Genomic DNA, 18,951 nt, shown 5'->3' on the forward strand with positions numbered 1-18,951 from the left:
TAATAATTAATTATTTGCCAAGTGAGCTTAACGTCCGAAGTCCGTTAACATTTACAAAACTCTTCTCCACTGAAACTATTGGGGAAAATTTTCCTAAACTTATTTTTGGGGTAAGTGTACTTAATTTAAAAAAAAACCACCGCTTACCAACCAACATGGCCGCCATGGTAAAAAAAAAACACATAGGGACAAAATGCAGTTTTTTTCTATTCATATTTCTGAAACTTATTTAAATGCATTAAGAGTAAATCTGACATAGGTGAACATTTTAAAATCTATCTGCCCTAAAATATGAGACGTATCAGACAGCCAATTGTTGGTTCACTGCCCCCGAGTTAGTAGTTTAAGGCAATTTTGCTGTTTAAAGTTATTGTGTTGACCGCTATTATAGATAGAGATAAATAGTAAAAAGCAATACAGTTCAAAAAGTCACATATACAAATAAGTCAACATGACCAAAATTTTCAATTGACCACTTAATGAGCAATTGCCCTTTTTAGTAATTTTTTTACACTTTTTCATAAATTTTGTATTCTTTAACAAAAAACTTCTGCATTGAAACAGACAAATTCAAACAAACTTGGCCATAATCACCTGACAGGTTTTAAGTTTTAAAAATGTGTGAGATGACCCCACCTACAAACCATTATGGTCTATATTGCTAAATATAAAGATTGTGGCTTATATCTCTGAAACTAAATCATAAAAGCAGATCTGACAAGTGTAAAAAAAATTCTAAAGGTCTACCTGCCCTCCTTTTTTTAGACAATCAGACGACTCGTAGTTCGGTTGCTTCCCCGCATTGGTGAATTTAATGATGTTTTGCAGATGTTGGTTATTATCTTGAATTCTATTAAGAAAAGAGATAAACTATAAGCAACCATAATGTTCAGAAAAGTAAGATATACAAATAAGTCGACATAACCAAAATGGTCAATTGACACTTAAGGAGTTAATGGTCTTTCTTGTAAATCTTTAAAAAGTTTTGCCAATTTTTGTAATCTTTATATTACTCCAAAACTACTTAGACAAATTTAACCAAATTTTGCCACAATCATCATTACGGTATCTAGTTTTACAAAATATCTCCGATGAATCGGCCTACCAACCAACATGGCCGACATAGCTAAAAAAACATAGGGTTAAAATGCAAGTGTTGTCTATTACTTTTTGAACAGTTATATTTATAAGAATTGGTCCGAATAATATGCTATAGCAAATTCCATCTATATGATATACGTCAAAACTATTAGATAAATTCTTATAGGAGTAATCGTTCATTAATGAAATATCTTACTATTTTTGTCTTCATCTTTGCCTTATAAAATGAAAGGCATGATATTTAGAGAGAAACTTTTTCTTTCTTTCTTAAATGAAGGTAGATAAATAAGCACAATAGTTATGAAACAGTCAAAGTTTGCCCATATAGTTAGTAGACTGTCACTCTTTATAGGAGTGATTGCCCTTACTTGAGGATCGGTTGACCCTCTTTTGAGTTTTGAGCAAAAATTAAAAAAGTTTAAGAAAAACTAAACAAATTACGAGATCTGTGATTCAAGATCAACACCATAGGGAAATAGAGAAGTCTATTCTGGTTGTCCTTTGTTTTACATGCACATATACCAAGATGAGCGATACATGCTCTTTAGAGACTTAAGTTAATGATTCGTGTCTATCATCTTCAACATTATAATTGACTGAAACATTTGAAAAGATATAAAATATTATCAAGACAATACAATAAATCTACAAATAAGTCTTCCTTGCCAAAATATTCGGAAACTCCGTATTAGAGTTATTACCCTTTAATGAAGATTTATTTCCCTTTCTTATTTTTTGGCGAGGGGTGGGGGGTGGAGGGATGCGTTTTTATGTCATATCTTCAATGTGTTATCGAAAAGGACAATCTTACACGTCACAAAATGCAAGTAATTTCACAATGGATCTATTTTCGATTTTCACAAAAGTGTGCATATACTGTTAGTCCTTTTAAAAGGAGAGTTTATTGCAGGAAATCGACGATTTCTGAATGACTTAAGTGTTTTTGTTTGAAAATTTTATTCATAGATACTTTTATTAAATATAAACGGTGAACAAAAAAACATACAGAAACGCATGATGTATAAAAGAGGAGGAATATCTGGCAAGAGAAGCAATTTAAGCAATGTCTAGATATATCTTCTCTCTGTTTTGATAACAAAAATTATTGTAAGGCGACTCCATATTGAACATGTTGAATGATTTTTATCTGTTACATTTTTCATTCAGTGAAATATACCAATTTTATGAAGTATGTTATGGGCTGATTTATGTTTTCATCGTCTTTTTTTGTATTTCGTGTTCAGATTATCTTCCACTTATTGTAATTATGATTTTTGAAAGTTGTTTTTGTATATTACACTTCTTGTTTATTTCGCACTTACATCCAGTGTGTAAAAAAACCTTAGAAAGTTATACTTACGATTGCTCCTACTTTCCTATTCAAACACTTGTCAAACGTATTCTTTTCATATATATATATAGAGAGGTTGAATGGTTGGACGACATTCGACTGCTCAATTCCTGAAGAGATTATCAATTTTGACATAGTCATTGTACTAGTAATTGGTCTTAATATGAAATAGAGTAGGTTTGTACAGATGTGAACTGATTGATATATGTCTTAGAAACATACATTTTAGTAGTTGCTAAGGACTAGTTTTTTTTTGTGGTTACATTTTCAAATGATATTTATACTTTGTTCTTATAATGTACTGTTACACCACTGTCCTATGCATTTGGGATGGATTTCCTCCAACATTCTGAATTTGCCTGTTGCAAGTCAGGAGCATTTCGTTCAGTTGTTGTCGTTTGTTGCTATATATATATATATATTTTCGTTTATTGTTTTATACATAAATCATGTCTTTAGATTTCTCGTTTGAGTTGTTATTGATTTGTCATTTTGGAGGCATTCTTTCATAGCTTAGAATTCTTCGCTTTGGTTATTGCACAAAGCCGTACGATGACCTATGGTAACAAACTTTCGTTTAAAGTATCATTGTAATTTGACAAACTCAAATCATTAACATTTTTAATTCCAGTTGCACACTAGAAATGTCGGTCAAGCACTGTGTGACACAAATGGTGAGTATATAAATAAATTTGAACACAATTGTAATATATGTATATACATTTGCTCAAATTAGATTTAAATTAGATTATTATTGAATGTTTAAAACACTATTTACCGCCTCTTCTGATACAGCAAAGCCAATCAACTGCAATTTAATCAAATCTGTCCACATTATTGGGGTGTTCTGTTTTAAAATGTGTCTAAAGACTCCGTTTGCAAATCTAGATGGTCTACCTGGCTACAAATAGAACATGGGGGAAATATGTTTGCCTATTTATTTTTAAAAGCACAATTAAAAGAGAACATCTGACAGAACAAACATGTACAGAATGTTGAGCTCTTCCTATTGTTTGTTTACGTCATAACTGTCAGGCGACTTCTTATAAATGTTGCCCTTAAATGATGAATTTAACAATTGAAAAATGTAAATGCCAATTATATTGCACTCTTTGAAAGATAAATATCATCTGTAAAAAATACGAATAATTAGCAGTGTAAAATCTACAAATATGTCATCATGGTTGAAATTATCAGTATACCCTTTAATGACGATAATTACTAAAATATGGCCATTGTCGAAGATGCGGGTAATCGAAAGTTTCTTCCCCTATATTTTACTCGTGCTGAAAGCACAATTCCTTTTTTGTAAAGTCGAAAAATGTGTAAGTTGTCAGCAAATGATATAAGAACGTATTACGTTGTTATGTTTTCTAGGGCAGCATTTTCAAACCAACAACTACGGTTACTTAAGCTTATCTCTTGTAATAGCGATCACAGTTTGGATGTGCTTTCCCTATTTGGCGTGTGTTATTGCTTTCCACAAGTTAGTGATTTTAAACCTGTTAAGGGTCACTGCAATTTTTTTAATTTTTTTTTTAATTTTGTGTTTACATCATATTGATATCTATTTATAATAATGTTTTCAGATTTTGATATACATATGTTTATACAAAACATATGATATCCAGTGTCCTCATACTTCACATTGGAACTTGAGGGCATATCAACTTTGTATAGAGACTTCACAATATTACTGCTTGTTCGACGAAAATACCCTTATGTACATCGAGTTTTGTAGGGGAACACCAAATTATATAAGATCAGGTATTTATTTGCTTAACACTTTTATTGCTTTTCCCCGGAGTTCAGTATTTTTGTGATTTTAATTTTGATGATATTTATTCTATGAACTCAAATTGTATTTGTAACAATTTGTTGGCATGATGTATACTACATATGTTATAGTTATTTCCAACAATGGTACACTGCATTCGTTAATCACTCTGGGTCAGCTGTCTTCATTTTTAAAGTATTTTTCAAAATCAGTGTAATTGATTACCATCGCATTGTCAACTGACACTCCTTAGAACAATCACTACAACGGTGCTTTATGAAATATGGAGATTTGCTATGATAGCTAAACCTATTGCAATCACAAACGCAATACTAAGTTTAGTTGAACAGTGTATTATAATAGATTACATGTTTTTTAAACATTTTTGAGCAGATGGTTATATAACGTGTAGTTCTAATTATATGAGTTCTGATTGTTAAAGGACAGTCTTGTTAGTTGTTTCTTCTGGAGTTTTTGAGTAAACGAATCGAACCTCAGCATTTACGAAGCGTTCCATTACAATTGAATGGTAGATGTGCTACATAAAATACTATTTCATGTTTTCCGAAATCCAGACTCCAATGTTTAGTAGTGACGTCAATCAACATAGTTTTAAATTGCTTAAAAAAGGTGATAAATTCACATGATATATATACATAAACATCAAGGTAAAATCGTCTTTGGTGTGAAACTAGTACAAACTATAGAGATTTTGGAGATATGATGCTTTACTCGTATGCGTCAATATCAACGTGTTTGTGACACCTCAATTACTTCACAGTTGACGTTTCTGAATTAAAGTGTGAATATTTAATTTATATCACAAAACACTTTCGTTATATTAAAATAATTATGTAGGATCGAAGACGACAATAAAGTTTTTTTTTGGTAAAAAAAAAACCGCCAAAAAGTCGTGTTTCTTTTTCATCTATGATATATCTGTTGATCAGTAATCAATCATTCTTATTTACATCATCGAACTATATGTCCGTACTGTGATATAATAAAATACGCATTTTGACATAGGAAATGCACGAATGTGAAAGTCCTGTATAAATAAGTATGTTGATATGATTAGTTTTAATAAAATTAATAGTAAAGTGTATGTATCGGTGTAACAACAATCTTATTTCAATTCTAAATTATGTGATTTTTTGGTGAAATTTATTTGATATTTTGGCAAAATGGTAAAAAGGTAACTATATTTGTGATACATCCATATCTAAAAATCTTATCATATCAACATATTGATTTATATTGCATTTCAAATTTCTACATTTTCTATGTTACAATGTGTCTTACAGTAATACACTGATGAAAATAATTTCAAATTGTTGATTGACCCTCTTTGAATTGATTTGTAACTCTTAGCATTATATCGCTTATTTGTGGTGTCTAGAAAAGAAACCTACAAACTTGTACCAGAATGCGATTATTTTGTTGTAGCATTTTGAAACAGCATGCGTACGCAATTGAGCGATTGTTAAAAGTTGATCGATTCATATAATTATGTCAACTCAATCGATCGTTTGGCAATATTAAAACGTCACAGTTTGTCGTGCAAAAAATACCAAAACGCAAATATCAGGCTCGGACATGAAAAAGAAAACAAAACTAGAAAAATATTTATTAAAACTATATCTTCATCGAAACTGAGGCATCACAAGTCATTCTACTTGTCATCTTATTTTCGACACCATCTGTTCACTCTATTCAACAACATGATGAACTATTGTGTTACTCACTTATTCCGGTACTTACAGTATCAGAAATGGATACACTGAAAGAGAATTATAGTATACATTTCAACGTGTATCAAATTAATAAAACATATATTATCACAACATTACACAGATGTTCTTTCAATTTCTGTTCTCAATCCGATTTTGATCCTATTACTATGTGTTGTTAAGTTGTAAAGGGGTGATTTTGGTTATGACAATTTATTAAAAAATCTGAACGCCAAAACTGTAAGCCTGATCTAGTCTTGAAGGTCTTTTACAAATTTGACATATTTTCAGTTTCAACCGAATCAAATAGTTATGTAATAATTGGAGTTTAAATAAATTATTTTAAAAAACAAAGGTGTATTTTTTTTATTTATAAGATGTTACTTTAGACATGTTAGAGGTGTTTTCTACCAAATGTGAGTTAAGTGCATAACATAATTTATTTTAGGATCTAAACTGGTAATTTTGGGTAGTTTGAATAGGAAAATGTGTGCCTTTAACCGATACCAGCCATTTATATTTTGGACAAACGGAAGCAGTGAATGTATCTTCCAAAAATCATTGTGCAGTGGAGAGGGTCAGATTATTGACAAATTAACCAGGACCGATACTACTTGCCGTTGTGATTACATGAGAGGGTACTCTTTTGTTATACAACCAAAGAATATCCTTTATTGCGTGCCTTCTAAGGAAGACTGTTCATGTTACAATAAACAATGTCTTGGTGGATATATACTAAATAAAGGTACATCACTATAAACATACAAGTAGTAAAAACTGGTAACGTTTATGACATAAATGAGAAACGTAACTAAAAAATAAAAATGTTTGCTTTTTATATCCGGTTGTTGATTCTTTATTGAAAGCATCGTGATTTCAATTTAGCGTTGTTGTAAATGCACGGGAAACATTGACCACTAATACCCATCGCTCAATCATACAGTCATATGGATTTTGATTAATACAACTGTGTTTAAATTTTACTATACTTAATGTTTTTTCCAAATCATTTAGAAATACATGCACTTGCAAAACATGCTGCAGACAAGGACAAACAAAAAAGACTAGGAAATAGAAGTATGGTCACAATTGGTCTTCCTCCGACCAGCAGTAAAACCCTCGACACAGAAGTGTGCTCATTTGGCCGTGCGGAATATACATATTTTGCATCCACGCCAGTCATAATGGGGACGTTTAATCCAATGCTTCGTGATAAAAGAGTGCCACAACCTATGAAAGTTCGGAAGGTTTGCAACAACTCTTTGAGCGGCCTGTAGGTGACGTGTTACAGTGCTAAATTTCCGTCCTAATCCAATATACTCATTTTCCATGGTAGTCTGAATTTCGCCGACCTTCATGCCGGACACCTCTCTTATAGAACCTATCCATTGTATTTATTATAATATTTTTCTCGTCCTGAATATGCATGCATTATTTTACACTTGATGTTAAGCAACCAACAATTAATTAATAAGCATTAATCTTTTTTCATTCTCCATTCTGAAGCCAATTTCAAAACACTATTTATTAAAAGTGTAAAGTTTTGTTCTTATCTGCATTTGATACAAATAAATATTTGTTTACAGGTTATCAATGTGTAACAGGAAGTTCAAGTTACAATGGAAGCACAACAAACGACCCCAGCATCCCTACAAAGTAATTTGATACGTTTAATATCATAAGTGTTAAAACATTTTATGAGATCGAAATAAGACAGCTGTCGTTCTTATCATTTTAGCTTTTGTTTGTTTTACTTTGTTTGATCATATATGATTTTGTTATGTGAAAATTCGCTCAACAAAAATAAAACCAATACTAGTATATCATTCTGATATTCAATATTACATATGATATTAAATATATATAACATGGTGAATCAATCTATGACAAAATTGTAGAAACAGAACAAGCAGCAAATAAATGAGAACATCTTTATATTTCTGTTTCAATGATCTGCAAAAGATATGTTCTTTATGAATTACGTCATCATGCAATGGTTGCCCATTTTTCTACATAAAAAAAAGTTATTTAGAGGAAAACAGGAAAACTTTACTTGTTATCAAACAGCATGTTTATTTTCAAGCTATTTTAATTCACTGATCGGGAAAGGTATAACTCGTTTCAGAATACGATATCAAATACAAATATATATCAAAGCTGTTTTGTCGCATATGGAGAAAACGATTTTAAGTTTTATGGTTCGTAAAACTTGATAGCTGATCTAAAAAAAAAATAATCCAGATTGCCATTTGAAGTTGTTACAGTTGATAAAATATATACATTTGCATATAATAAATAAGAAGTTAAACAGTAACAGAATATAAATTGATATGTCACAACAATTATCATTCGTAATAATTCTCCTTGCTTCTTCTGAGGATGTCAAATACATAAAATTGTATTTTCAGAACTAAATCAACAGAAACAGGATTTGTACCTGGTAAGTAGTTTATAAATGTTTTTGTTTTGTAAATACCTGTCTAAAAATATACAATTATTAAAAAAAATCAAATAACTGTTTTTATATATATATGATCATGATGATTTATAAGTACTGGTCTCTCGAAATTTAGAGGTCGTTCGGTCCAGTATTGCTCTGACCTTAGTTAACATCACCTTATAGTTTTAGGATATTTATACAATTTAAACTATAATCTTCCATAAAGACCTAGACATACTACATAAAATACATTAGAACTAGATAAACGTATTCCACATTTCAAACTTGTACAATGTATGCACATTCTTGCATGATGACATACACTTATTTGGTAACTATTCAGCAACACAATCATCAGGTATATGTGCCTGTAAGAGTCGACGATAGTTTACTTATATTCCATTATCAGTAATTAAGTTTAGAAATATTAACGAAATAATAGAAAAGTGAACAAAAAAAATGATTTAAAGGTAATGAAAAGACATAACTTGAACTCTTACATGGGTATTACAACCATTTGATATTCTACACAAGACATAGTTTCTTGGCAATTTATACAAAGTTTATTCTCAATGAATCAGATCTGTTAATTCATTCAACATTTTTGACAAAAACAAATGTTTGTTTTATAGTGAATAATATCAGAACACAATGTTGACTACTGTAGTCCTATATTTGAAATGTTTACCTATTATGTCTGTTTGTTTTGTTGACAAATTGTTTTTAATGTAATGGGAATGTATGCAAATGTCATACAAGGGAGAGGTTTATCGAAATATAAAACCGTGTTAACTCCACTGTACCAATTCAGGAATATGCAGTTCTCCATTCGTTGGGTCTGTACAGGCGTTAACCATTGGAATAGGAACTTTCTGGTATTTTTGTTATATTGCTTTGGATTACGGGAAAACTAAGTTAGCGTTATCATACCTTTTACTTTTTCCAAAATAAACGATGTTTGTTTCCTGTTTTGCTTTTTGTAAGTTCACCAGAAAAACGTTTCATATACTCAAAATCTATACAAGGTAACTTTCTTTTTTTTTTTATTCAACAATAAATTGCACTTTCTGCTGTTAACAATATACCTCACTAGTCCAGCATACCAGTGAAGAGTCCCTGTTTGTTAATACCAGGAATCCAGGGTTGTTTTCTGGTAAGCATCATCATATTAAATCAACATTAGTTTTATTATCTAACAACTAAGTTATAAAATTATCATCAGCAATGAAATAATAAACAAGTAAGTATCAGCGAGACTTATTTGTTTACCTATATATATATATATATATATAAAGAAAAACAAATACTATATAATATATATATCATCTAGCAATAAATGACTTTTGAGTATTGTTTTCGGAAATTTTCCATATTTTCTCCATTAACGTGTGCATTGTTTTTCTATCAAATAACTTCCTGGTTTGAAACAAAATTGTCACACCGGTTTATATTACTTTAGAAATAAAACACACAGAAGTGATGTAGCATTTTAACAGGTATGTTTAAATCAAAATGAATCAGTAGTATAAAGAAGATCAAGAATAAATACTTGTTTCTTTTTTAATCTTTTTTTTTATAGCGATAAATTGATCTAAATAGCTGTTATTATTCGTCACGTGTGGTGGTGAACAGTAACATTTATATTACTTAGTCAGTTCCTGATGTGTAATTTGTAAAATTTATAACTTTAATTAACTTATTCATTCATTTAATTTTGCTAGATCATATATTTCTCAAACAAAGAAATTGTTTCAACAATTTGACAGCTTTTTCCAGAAAACAATTTTATTGTGTAGTCTTACATTTTGCCTGTAATTTGTAACTGTACATAAATTCTGCTTTGAATACAGCATTTTCTGTTCAGACATGTAGTAAGCTTTATACATGTTTATACATGATTGACATATTTTTCTAATTTTAATGTGCGTATTGTTATGCGTTTACTTTTCTACATTGGCTAGAGGTATAGGGGGAGGGTTGAGATCTCACAAACATGTTTAACCCCGCTGCATTTTTGCGCCTGTCCCAAGTCAGGAGCCTCTGGCCTTTGTTAGTCTTGTATTATTTTAATTTTAGTTTCTTGTGTACAATTTGGAAATTAGTATGGCGTTCATTATCACTGAACTAGTATATATTTGTTTAGGGGCCAGTTGAAGGACGCCTCCGGGTGCGGGAATTTCTCGCTACATTGAAGACCTGTTGGTGACCTTCTGCTATTGTTTTTTTCTATGGTCGGGTTGTTGTCTCTTTGGCACATTCCCCATTTCCATTCTCAATTTTATTTATATCTACAAAACATTATTAATGTAATCAAATAATTTTTTTCATAATATTGTTCATCATTAATTTTATAACCAAATACTAGATTCTTCAATGTTAGAATATTATTATCAATATTCAGTTTTCCAAAAAGATTTTCAATTTTACTAAAGAAGTCATCAAGAAAATGACATTTCAGAAACATATGATCATAATCTTCAGTAGTATTGCAATAATTACAATTTGAAGTATTGCAGATATTCCACTGTTTTGATAAAGTGTTACAAGGTAAAATAAAGTGTAACAATTTCCAACGAAACACTTTATACTTATTTTCTTTCAAATAATGATAAACAGATTTTAGTATATTACATGCTGCACTCTTAATATACTCAATATTTAACACTGTTTTCCATCGGTAAAAACCAACAGGTATTTCAATCCCATTCTGAATTAATATATTATAATTTTTTTTATTTAGTTTCTAAATTTTCTAATGTTTCTGTATAATTACAATTTCTCTTAATATATAGAACATAGTCTGTTTTTACTTTAGTTTTCTTTGAATTTTCTTGTCTTAAAATATTTAGCCATTCTTTTGGCAAAGCTTTCTTCAATTGAGAAAATTCTGACAACCAATTACATTTAATATTGAGTTTTTGTAAAATATATTTCTCCAATATGTTATCATTTTCATCTATAATGTCATTTACATATATCATTTTGCTATTTATCCAGTTTTGAAATAAAAGGCTTTTTTTAATCTTGATAAATTGATTTCCCCAAATTACCTGTTGTCGAATAGTTCTAAAGTTTTCTGGTAGCTCTATTTTTTTTTACCCATGTTTTTACTACATTCAAATAAAATTCTGGCAGCTTATTTAAACCAGGAATTGAGTTAATACCATCAATGTTCATATGAAAGATAAGGAAGTTCTTGCCAAATTTATTAAAATAATATAATGGTTTTACTTTCCAGTTGGCTAAATATCCATATATTAGTCTTTTAATCCATCCAATTTTTAAAGATTCTATGTATTTATCTATGTCAATCATTTTTAAACCACCATCTTGCAATTCATAGCTTAATACACTACGTTTAACCTTTTCTGTTTTGTTTTTCCATAAGAATTGAAATATAAGTTTTTTAAATTTATCAATATATTATTTTTCTATGTGAGAAACAGATGCTAAAAAAGTAATATTGGGTAGAATCAGTGATTTGATAACTGTTATTTTTCCCAACAATGTTAGGTTTATTTTCTCCCAGTTTTTAATTATCTTTTCAGATTTTTCTAATTGTTTTTCAGCATTGAGCTTTTGACAATCATTTTTATTACAACCAAAACAAAACTCCTAAGGTAACTTTCATTGAAAGCAGTAAACCACAAAGGAGACATAAACAGTTATGGCAGTTGTTATCCATCCGTTTAATGTGTTTGAGTTTTTGATTTTGCCATTTAAATTATGGTCTTACCTTTTTTTTATTTTCCCCGGAGTTCAGTTTAGTAAATATACTTTTTCCAAAGGTACTTTTAAAGATATAATGTTATGAAATGGAAACTTACGGTCAAAATGAATCCTGCATTTGAAGTCGAGAAATTATACAAATGGTTGAAGATTTGTAATATGATGAGCGTTTATCTAGCTTGTATTTATTCTTTTTCAGTAATTCTGAATAGAGAGCACATTATATTACTGATCATAATAACCGTCTTAACCATTACGACAATACTGGTTGCAGGTAAGCTGCAAACCTCAGATGATTTGAATAAAATATCAAGGCTCAATTAACAATAATATCGATATGATTCTTCTTTAGCTTAGACAAGGTGTTAATTACCTTAACAAAAGTTACAATTTCATGGGTATCAACACAAAACATGCTGTTGTCTTCTCTATGGTTGGGTTGTTGTCTCTTTGGCACATTCCCCATTTCCATTCTCAATTTGATAACATATGTCAAAGAACAAATAAATAACAACATATATACAGAAACAGTCACACAGTATGTACCTGACTTGAGACTATCAAATTTCATTACATAGCTTTTAACTCTAAAGTTTAATAGTTTCAGCTAATATATGTGTGCATTACATAAATTGTTACTGAAATGATTTTAATAGTATGTGCATTAACTTGTATTTGTCATCTCTTAATGGTAATTGCTTTCATCTTTGAATAAGAAAAACGAATAAACAAAAATATTGTGTTTGCGTGGACATATTACGTGGCTTGGGAATTTCACCTTAATAGTTATTCTCCTTTATATAACCTTGATAGTTTGCATGTTGTCATGCCATGTTTAAGATCAAACTAGAATGGCTGTCTCTTGTCTCCTTGATCCGTCTCTTCTGGTATCATCTTATTTCAACATTATATATTTTGTATAAAGTTATTGCGCAGAAGACATTACGTATCAATGTTTACATAAATATGTATTTTTCGGGTTGAGCAGTTTTACATAAACAGGTACGCGTTACAGTCTATGGAGTATACATTGTATTGCATATGCTTAGCATTGTATTTTCTTTATACATTTTTTATGAAGGTACAACAATCAATTCATTAACAAATCTTTTCAAAAAGCATATGCTATTTAATAAGGTATGCCATCATAAAGTTTATATATTAGCTTGATGATTCAGAGTTGTGCTAAAAAAACTTGTTGACGGTTTAACTGCTATGTTCGTGTCTTTATTCGAGGGTCTTATTGATGACAAAATAACGTTTACCTAGTGAGTAAAGACAGAATGATTTCAGTTTGATTATTTTCTGTTCATTGTAGGTTTATTTATAACTATACTGTTAATATTCTGTTTGGTGAACAGAGGAAATATAGATACTTTTATATATAATGTACCAAGAATTGGTAAGTTTGAAAAACGTTTTTTAAGTTTTTGTTCAAATCATTTTTACTGGATTATCTCCCTTTGTACCATATAAATTCAATAACTATGGCACCATAACTTGTAATTGAACTATGGTCACTGTTACTTTGAATTAAGTTGTCAATTATTATACTGCTTTTGAAATAGAAACACTTACATTTCAAAAAATTCCCACAAATAATTAGACTAAGTTTAAATTCATTGATTTATAGAGAGAACATGTAAATTTAGGCATTTTTTTAGAAGAATTCTAAAATGTACTTGAAAGATACCCCAGCAAGTTTATTAGCTAAAATGCATAATTAAGTATTCCAATTTATAAAACAAAGTGAGTTATCTTTATATTTTCAATGGAGCGAAGGCTGGATAGCTTTTAAAATATGTACTTTTTATGATTTTCTGATAATATTTGTTACTAGATTATCTCCCTTGTTATTATTCACAAACTGTTTCTTGAAAAATGTATGGACTGATGAGTTTCTTAAGCTTTAACACTTTATTAGTCAATAAATCATAATTCCGTATCTTGTTATTTTCCGCATTCATTAGTTTCAGGGTGTCGAAATTGGTCAATTTCATAGAAAAATACTGCCTCAAACATTGGAAATAGTTATCAAAAGTACCAGGATTATAATTTTATACGCCAGACGCGCGTTTCGTCCACATAAGACTCATCAGTGACGCTCATATCAATATAGTTGAAAAAGCCAAATAAATACAAAGTTGAAGAGCAATGAGGACCCAAAATTCCAAAAAGTTGTGCCAAATACGGCTAAGATAATATACTCCTGGGGTAAGAAAATCCTTAGTTTTTCGAAAAATTCAAAGTTTTGTAAACAGAAAATTTATAAAAATGACCATATAATTGATATTCATGTCAACACCGAAGTGCTGACTACTGGGCTGGTGATACCCTCGGGGACGAAACGTCCACCAGCAGTGGCATCGACCCAGTGGTGTAAATAGTTATCAAAAGTACCAGGATTATAATTTTATACGCCAGACGCGCGTTTCGTCTACATAAGACTCATCAGTGACGCTCAGATCAAAATAGTTCAAAAAGCCAAACCGGTTCCCGGTACATTACAGCATCTTCAAGCTGAAAGACATGGGAACCAGATGAAATATTTTTTTTATGGACTTCTTTCATAATGTTGTTTAAGCACACAAAGTTTCAATCGAATCTGATGACCCCGCTTGTGGACTGTTTTGCATGGTTTTATGGGAGACTGGGTGTTATATTAAATTTTGTTATAAACTTCCAAGCATTTCACCACAAAACAGCTACATCTATTTATAGTATCACAATAGTATTTTCTAGTAGGTAAATATGTAAACTTACTGTGAATAAGATAACTGGCCATTTAACTTATTTACCACGTAGAAAGTAAACTTACAAGACAGACTATATAAATTCCTGTATTATTTTGTTTCTTGTGAAGAGTTGTCTCATGTCAATCATACCACATCTTCTTTTTGTATAATTTATAGAAATCTTGCACTGATCATGACAAGAAGTTAGTGACAAAATGACGAGAGCATCAAAAGGTTTAACTGTATATTAAGAAAAACGTCTGACTAAGAAGTCTGGTCAATGCCGTCGGACAAGGTCAGCTGCTGTGAGGACAAAACCCCATTTTTAAGAAACATGTTTTCACGTGTTAGAACATTTTTTTCTTTGGGGATATATTTTTAAAAAATATTGTTAAATCACATGTTTCAACTCGATATCATAAAAAAATCACAATTTAAAATACAAAGTTCTAAAATAATGAAAATTATTCTTACATGTACGCTTTCTAATTTTATTTTATACATAAGAAAACATAGAATACAAGAAAAATATTTAATAAAAAACAAAATATATATTTCTATATACATATGCATGTATATATGGTATTTAGGTATTATTTGTTTTTATTGCAGTTTATCAATTCACTCACATTGGGTATCACTAAACCCGTATATAAAGTCTGTTTCCAAAACAATATCAGTCATGACTCCAAATTGTACATAATTATTAAGAGTCGCAATTTGCATATTTTGTTTATCATTTCCTTGCATAAAGGTCTTATTTGCAGGTACTAAACTTTTTGTATGTCCTTCGCGCTGTTTTTAAAGTGAAACCATACTTAATCTGAGGTAGGGCCAATTTGCCGGAATTTTTTTTCACAGAAAGGTTCATTTAATTTCAAAAAGTGCCGACAGAATTCAATTTACTATAAAAAAAAAAAAAAAAAAAAAAAAATTCTTTTTGATCAATATCTCGATTTACATATATTATGATACGTGTGATCAATAGTTAATTTAACCCTCAAAAAGGATGAAAGTCTAATATGCGGAATTTCGGGTGTTTTTAGGTCGGAAAAACAGGGATTCCCCCAGAAGGTCGGTCAAGCTTTGTATGACCGTTGTAATTCATACTACTATTTCCCTCAAAAATGAAATTGGTTTAGTGTGTCCTTATTACATAAGAAACAACTGTTTAATGAAAAAATTGTAATTCATACTACTATTTCCCTCAAAAATGAAATTGGTTTACAGAAATGTTGTTAACCGTGCCCGGAAATTTAAAAATGATCTATGTAAACTTGTCGCTCCTTTAAATAAACTTATTCTAAAAGGTTACCTATTCAACACTGTAGTAAGATCATTGAATATTGTTTTTATTGATATAAATATTGATTTTGTTATCAGTAAATTAAAAGCTAACTAAATATTACTAATATGTTATATTCATATATATATTAATGGATCTACAATCTGTCGATACCTGTAACTTGGCATTGCACAAGGTCATGTTTTTCTCTGGCTGTTTATGACGTCTTTACGCTAAATCCATTGGATGTTGGATGTGTATGGATTGATTGTTTAGTCTTAGATGCATGATTTTTTATTAGTTGTTAGTGGCTTTGAACTAGCTGTCAGATAACTGCGAGTACTCTCAGATCTGTTCATTGCGTCTTTTTGTGTCGGGATGTATAAGTACCCGTTCTTATGTTGTACTGTTATACCACTGTCCCAGGTTAGGGGGGGGATCACGCTAACATGTTTTACCCCGCCACATTATTTATGTATGTGCCTGTCCCAAGTCAGAAGCCTGTAATTCAGTGGTTGTCGTTTGTTTATGTGTTACATATTTGTTTTTCGTTCATTTTTTTTACATAAATAAGGCCGTTAGTTTTCTCGTTTGAATTGTTTTACATTGTCTTATCGGGGCCTATTATAGCTGACTATGCGGTATGGGCTTTGCTCATTGTTGAAGGACGTACGGTGACCTATAGTTGTTAATGTCTGTGTCATTTTGGTCTTTTGTGGATAGTTGTCTCATTGGCAATCATACCGCATCTTCTTTTTTATATTAGTGTGTCCTTATTACATAAGAAACAACTGTTTAATGAAAAAATTGTAACATCGCTAAATTGTAGCGAATGATATAGCTCCTTATAATTAATAAGAATTATATGGATAAGCATCGTAGCGGACATTTACCTTTTGAAATGTAAAGCTTAAAATTTTAATGTTTTTTAGTCGCAAAAGATGACGGAAAAAACTACAGATGCCAAGTGATCAAACTATAACTCACAAATACCTTTGAGCTAAGATTTATGAATGTTCAAACTATATAATATATAAATTTAAAAAAAAAATGAAGGAAATAATTTTATTTTTTTCTTAATCTACCATCAATCGGAATCGTTTTCAGAAGTATAAACTCCGATAACTTTCATTTTTTTTTTTCATTTTTTTTTTGGTAATAAATCGGTTATATGCCATCTGGTTTTCGCAGATGATGTGCATCAACGGTCGCTTTTTTGCCTTTCGCTTGTGTTTCTTTGGTGTTTGTGAAGATCCAGCTTCATTTTCAAGAGATGGTCAACTGTGGAGACCTCATTTGGCGCTTCTATTTCTGCTTCAACTTGGGCTTCTTCTAACGCTTCCGCTGAATCTGACAGGTAATGCATCCATGGTTTCCCGGATGATTTCAATAGTTTTTGTAGTGAAAGCTTTAGCTACATGTATGTTGAAAACGGATTTTTAGGCTACCAAATTTAAGCCAATGCACCGCTAAATTTTCCAGAAGAATGTGTGCTGTTGGGAGATAAAATCTATCCTAATCGGCATCCCGTCATTACGCCATTTCCGCGACAACAGATTACTAGAAAACAAGGATCACCAGAAACGAAAGAGTAGAAAATTTAACAGAGGTATTGCAGAATATAGAATTCTTGTTGAACATACCATTGGTGACCTTAAAAAATTATAAAGTGATGGGTACTTTGTGGAGGCACCCAAGACAAAAACTCAGACTGATTGTGGAGACTTGTGCCGGATTTGTTAACAGAATACAAAACTTATTTGAATAATTAAATCTTTGTGTCAAATCTTGTTAAATTGTTCTCGAAAAAATAATTATTTAGTACTTGTTTTTCTTTTATGAGATGACCCCCTTCATTTTACCTGTCAGATTCGGTGTCAACAGTCGGATCCGAGACTTTCCGTAAATCTCTAAGTAAAAAGGCATTGTACATATATTAAGATGAAGAAACAATATACTTTTTTTTAAATGTGTGAGTAAACATTTGAATTATGTCGCTGCATTTTTATATGCGTTGTTTAAGATTCAAAGATTAAGAAGGTTTTCGTCGTCAATTAGTTCGTATAGGCTTCCATTATCGTGAAGATCAAATAACACATTATGCTGCATTGATCGTGGTGGAACTGGTGGAATATCTGAACCTCTTTCTTCAATTTTGACAGTACATTTCGGTACATTATTTACATTATTTCGGTGCTTGTAAACTACTGTAACTGCACATAAAACCAATATGATGAAACCAGCGCATATCATGTAGATGAGTAGTGCATAGTTTGGAGTGGCTTTGCGAAGAAGAAAACATTTTTTGTTTATAAATAATAAGTTAATGGACGCTTTGATTCTAATCCATTTATCAATCTTAATATGTTCATAGGATATTTTTCGAAAACATGATTGGTCCCCATAGAACTACTATACGTGCTTGACATCAAATTGAGAATGGAAATTGAAATGTGTCAAAGAGACAACAATCAGACCAAAAAGCAGAAAAGAGCCGAAGTCCACCAATCCGTCCCACACACAGCGAGAAAATCCCGCATCCGGAGCCGGGCTTCAGCTGGCCTCTAAACAAAAATGTGTACTTGTTCAGTAAAAATTGACAGAGGCTCCTGACTTGAAACAACCGCAAATATGCTTCGAGGTTAAATATGTCAATGAGATCTCAACCCCCTCCTCTTATACCTCTAGGAAATGTCGAAAAAAACAAACACATCATCATATCATCATGAAATATGTGAGAAGAACTTAACCCGTATCATGGTAATAAATTGTTTAAGATCAATCATATTTCTATATGTTTGAA

The 18,951-nt window shown here is 30.8% G+C and overlaps 1 protein-coding gene across 1 annotated transcript; it reads left to right on the forward strand.

The window, feature by feature from the left end:
* The first annotated feature begins 4,047 nt into the window (after positions 1 to 4,047).
* On the forward strand, positions 4,048 to 15,712 carry LOC139487035 (uncharacterized). The gene is made up of 8 exons (XM_071272052.1): positions 4,048 to 4,219; positions 6,408 to 6,704; positions 7,546 to 7,615; positions 8,368 to 8,399; positions 9,493 to 9,552; positions 12,328 to 12,402; positions 13,447 to 13,530; positions 15,041 to 15,712. Exons 1-8 carry the CDS (start codon positions 4,174 to 4,176, stop codon positions 15,052 to 15,054), a joined length of 678 nt encoding a protein of 225 aa, XP_071128153.1. The 5' UTR covers positions 4,048 to 4,173; the 3' UTR covers positions 15,055 to 15,712.
* The last annotated feature ends 3,239 nt before the right edge of the window (positions 15,713 to 18,951 follow it).

This window comes from Mytilus edulis, chromosome 8 (assembly GCF_963676685.1).
Source record: "Mytilus edulis chromosome 8, xbMytEdul2.2, whole genome shotgun sequence".
In the NCBI taxonomy this organism is placed as follows: Eukaryota; Metazoa; Mollusca; class Bivalvia; order Mytilida; family Mytilidae; genus Mytilus; species Mytilus edulis.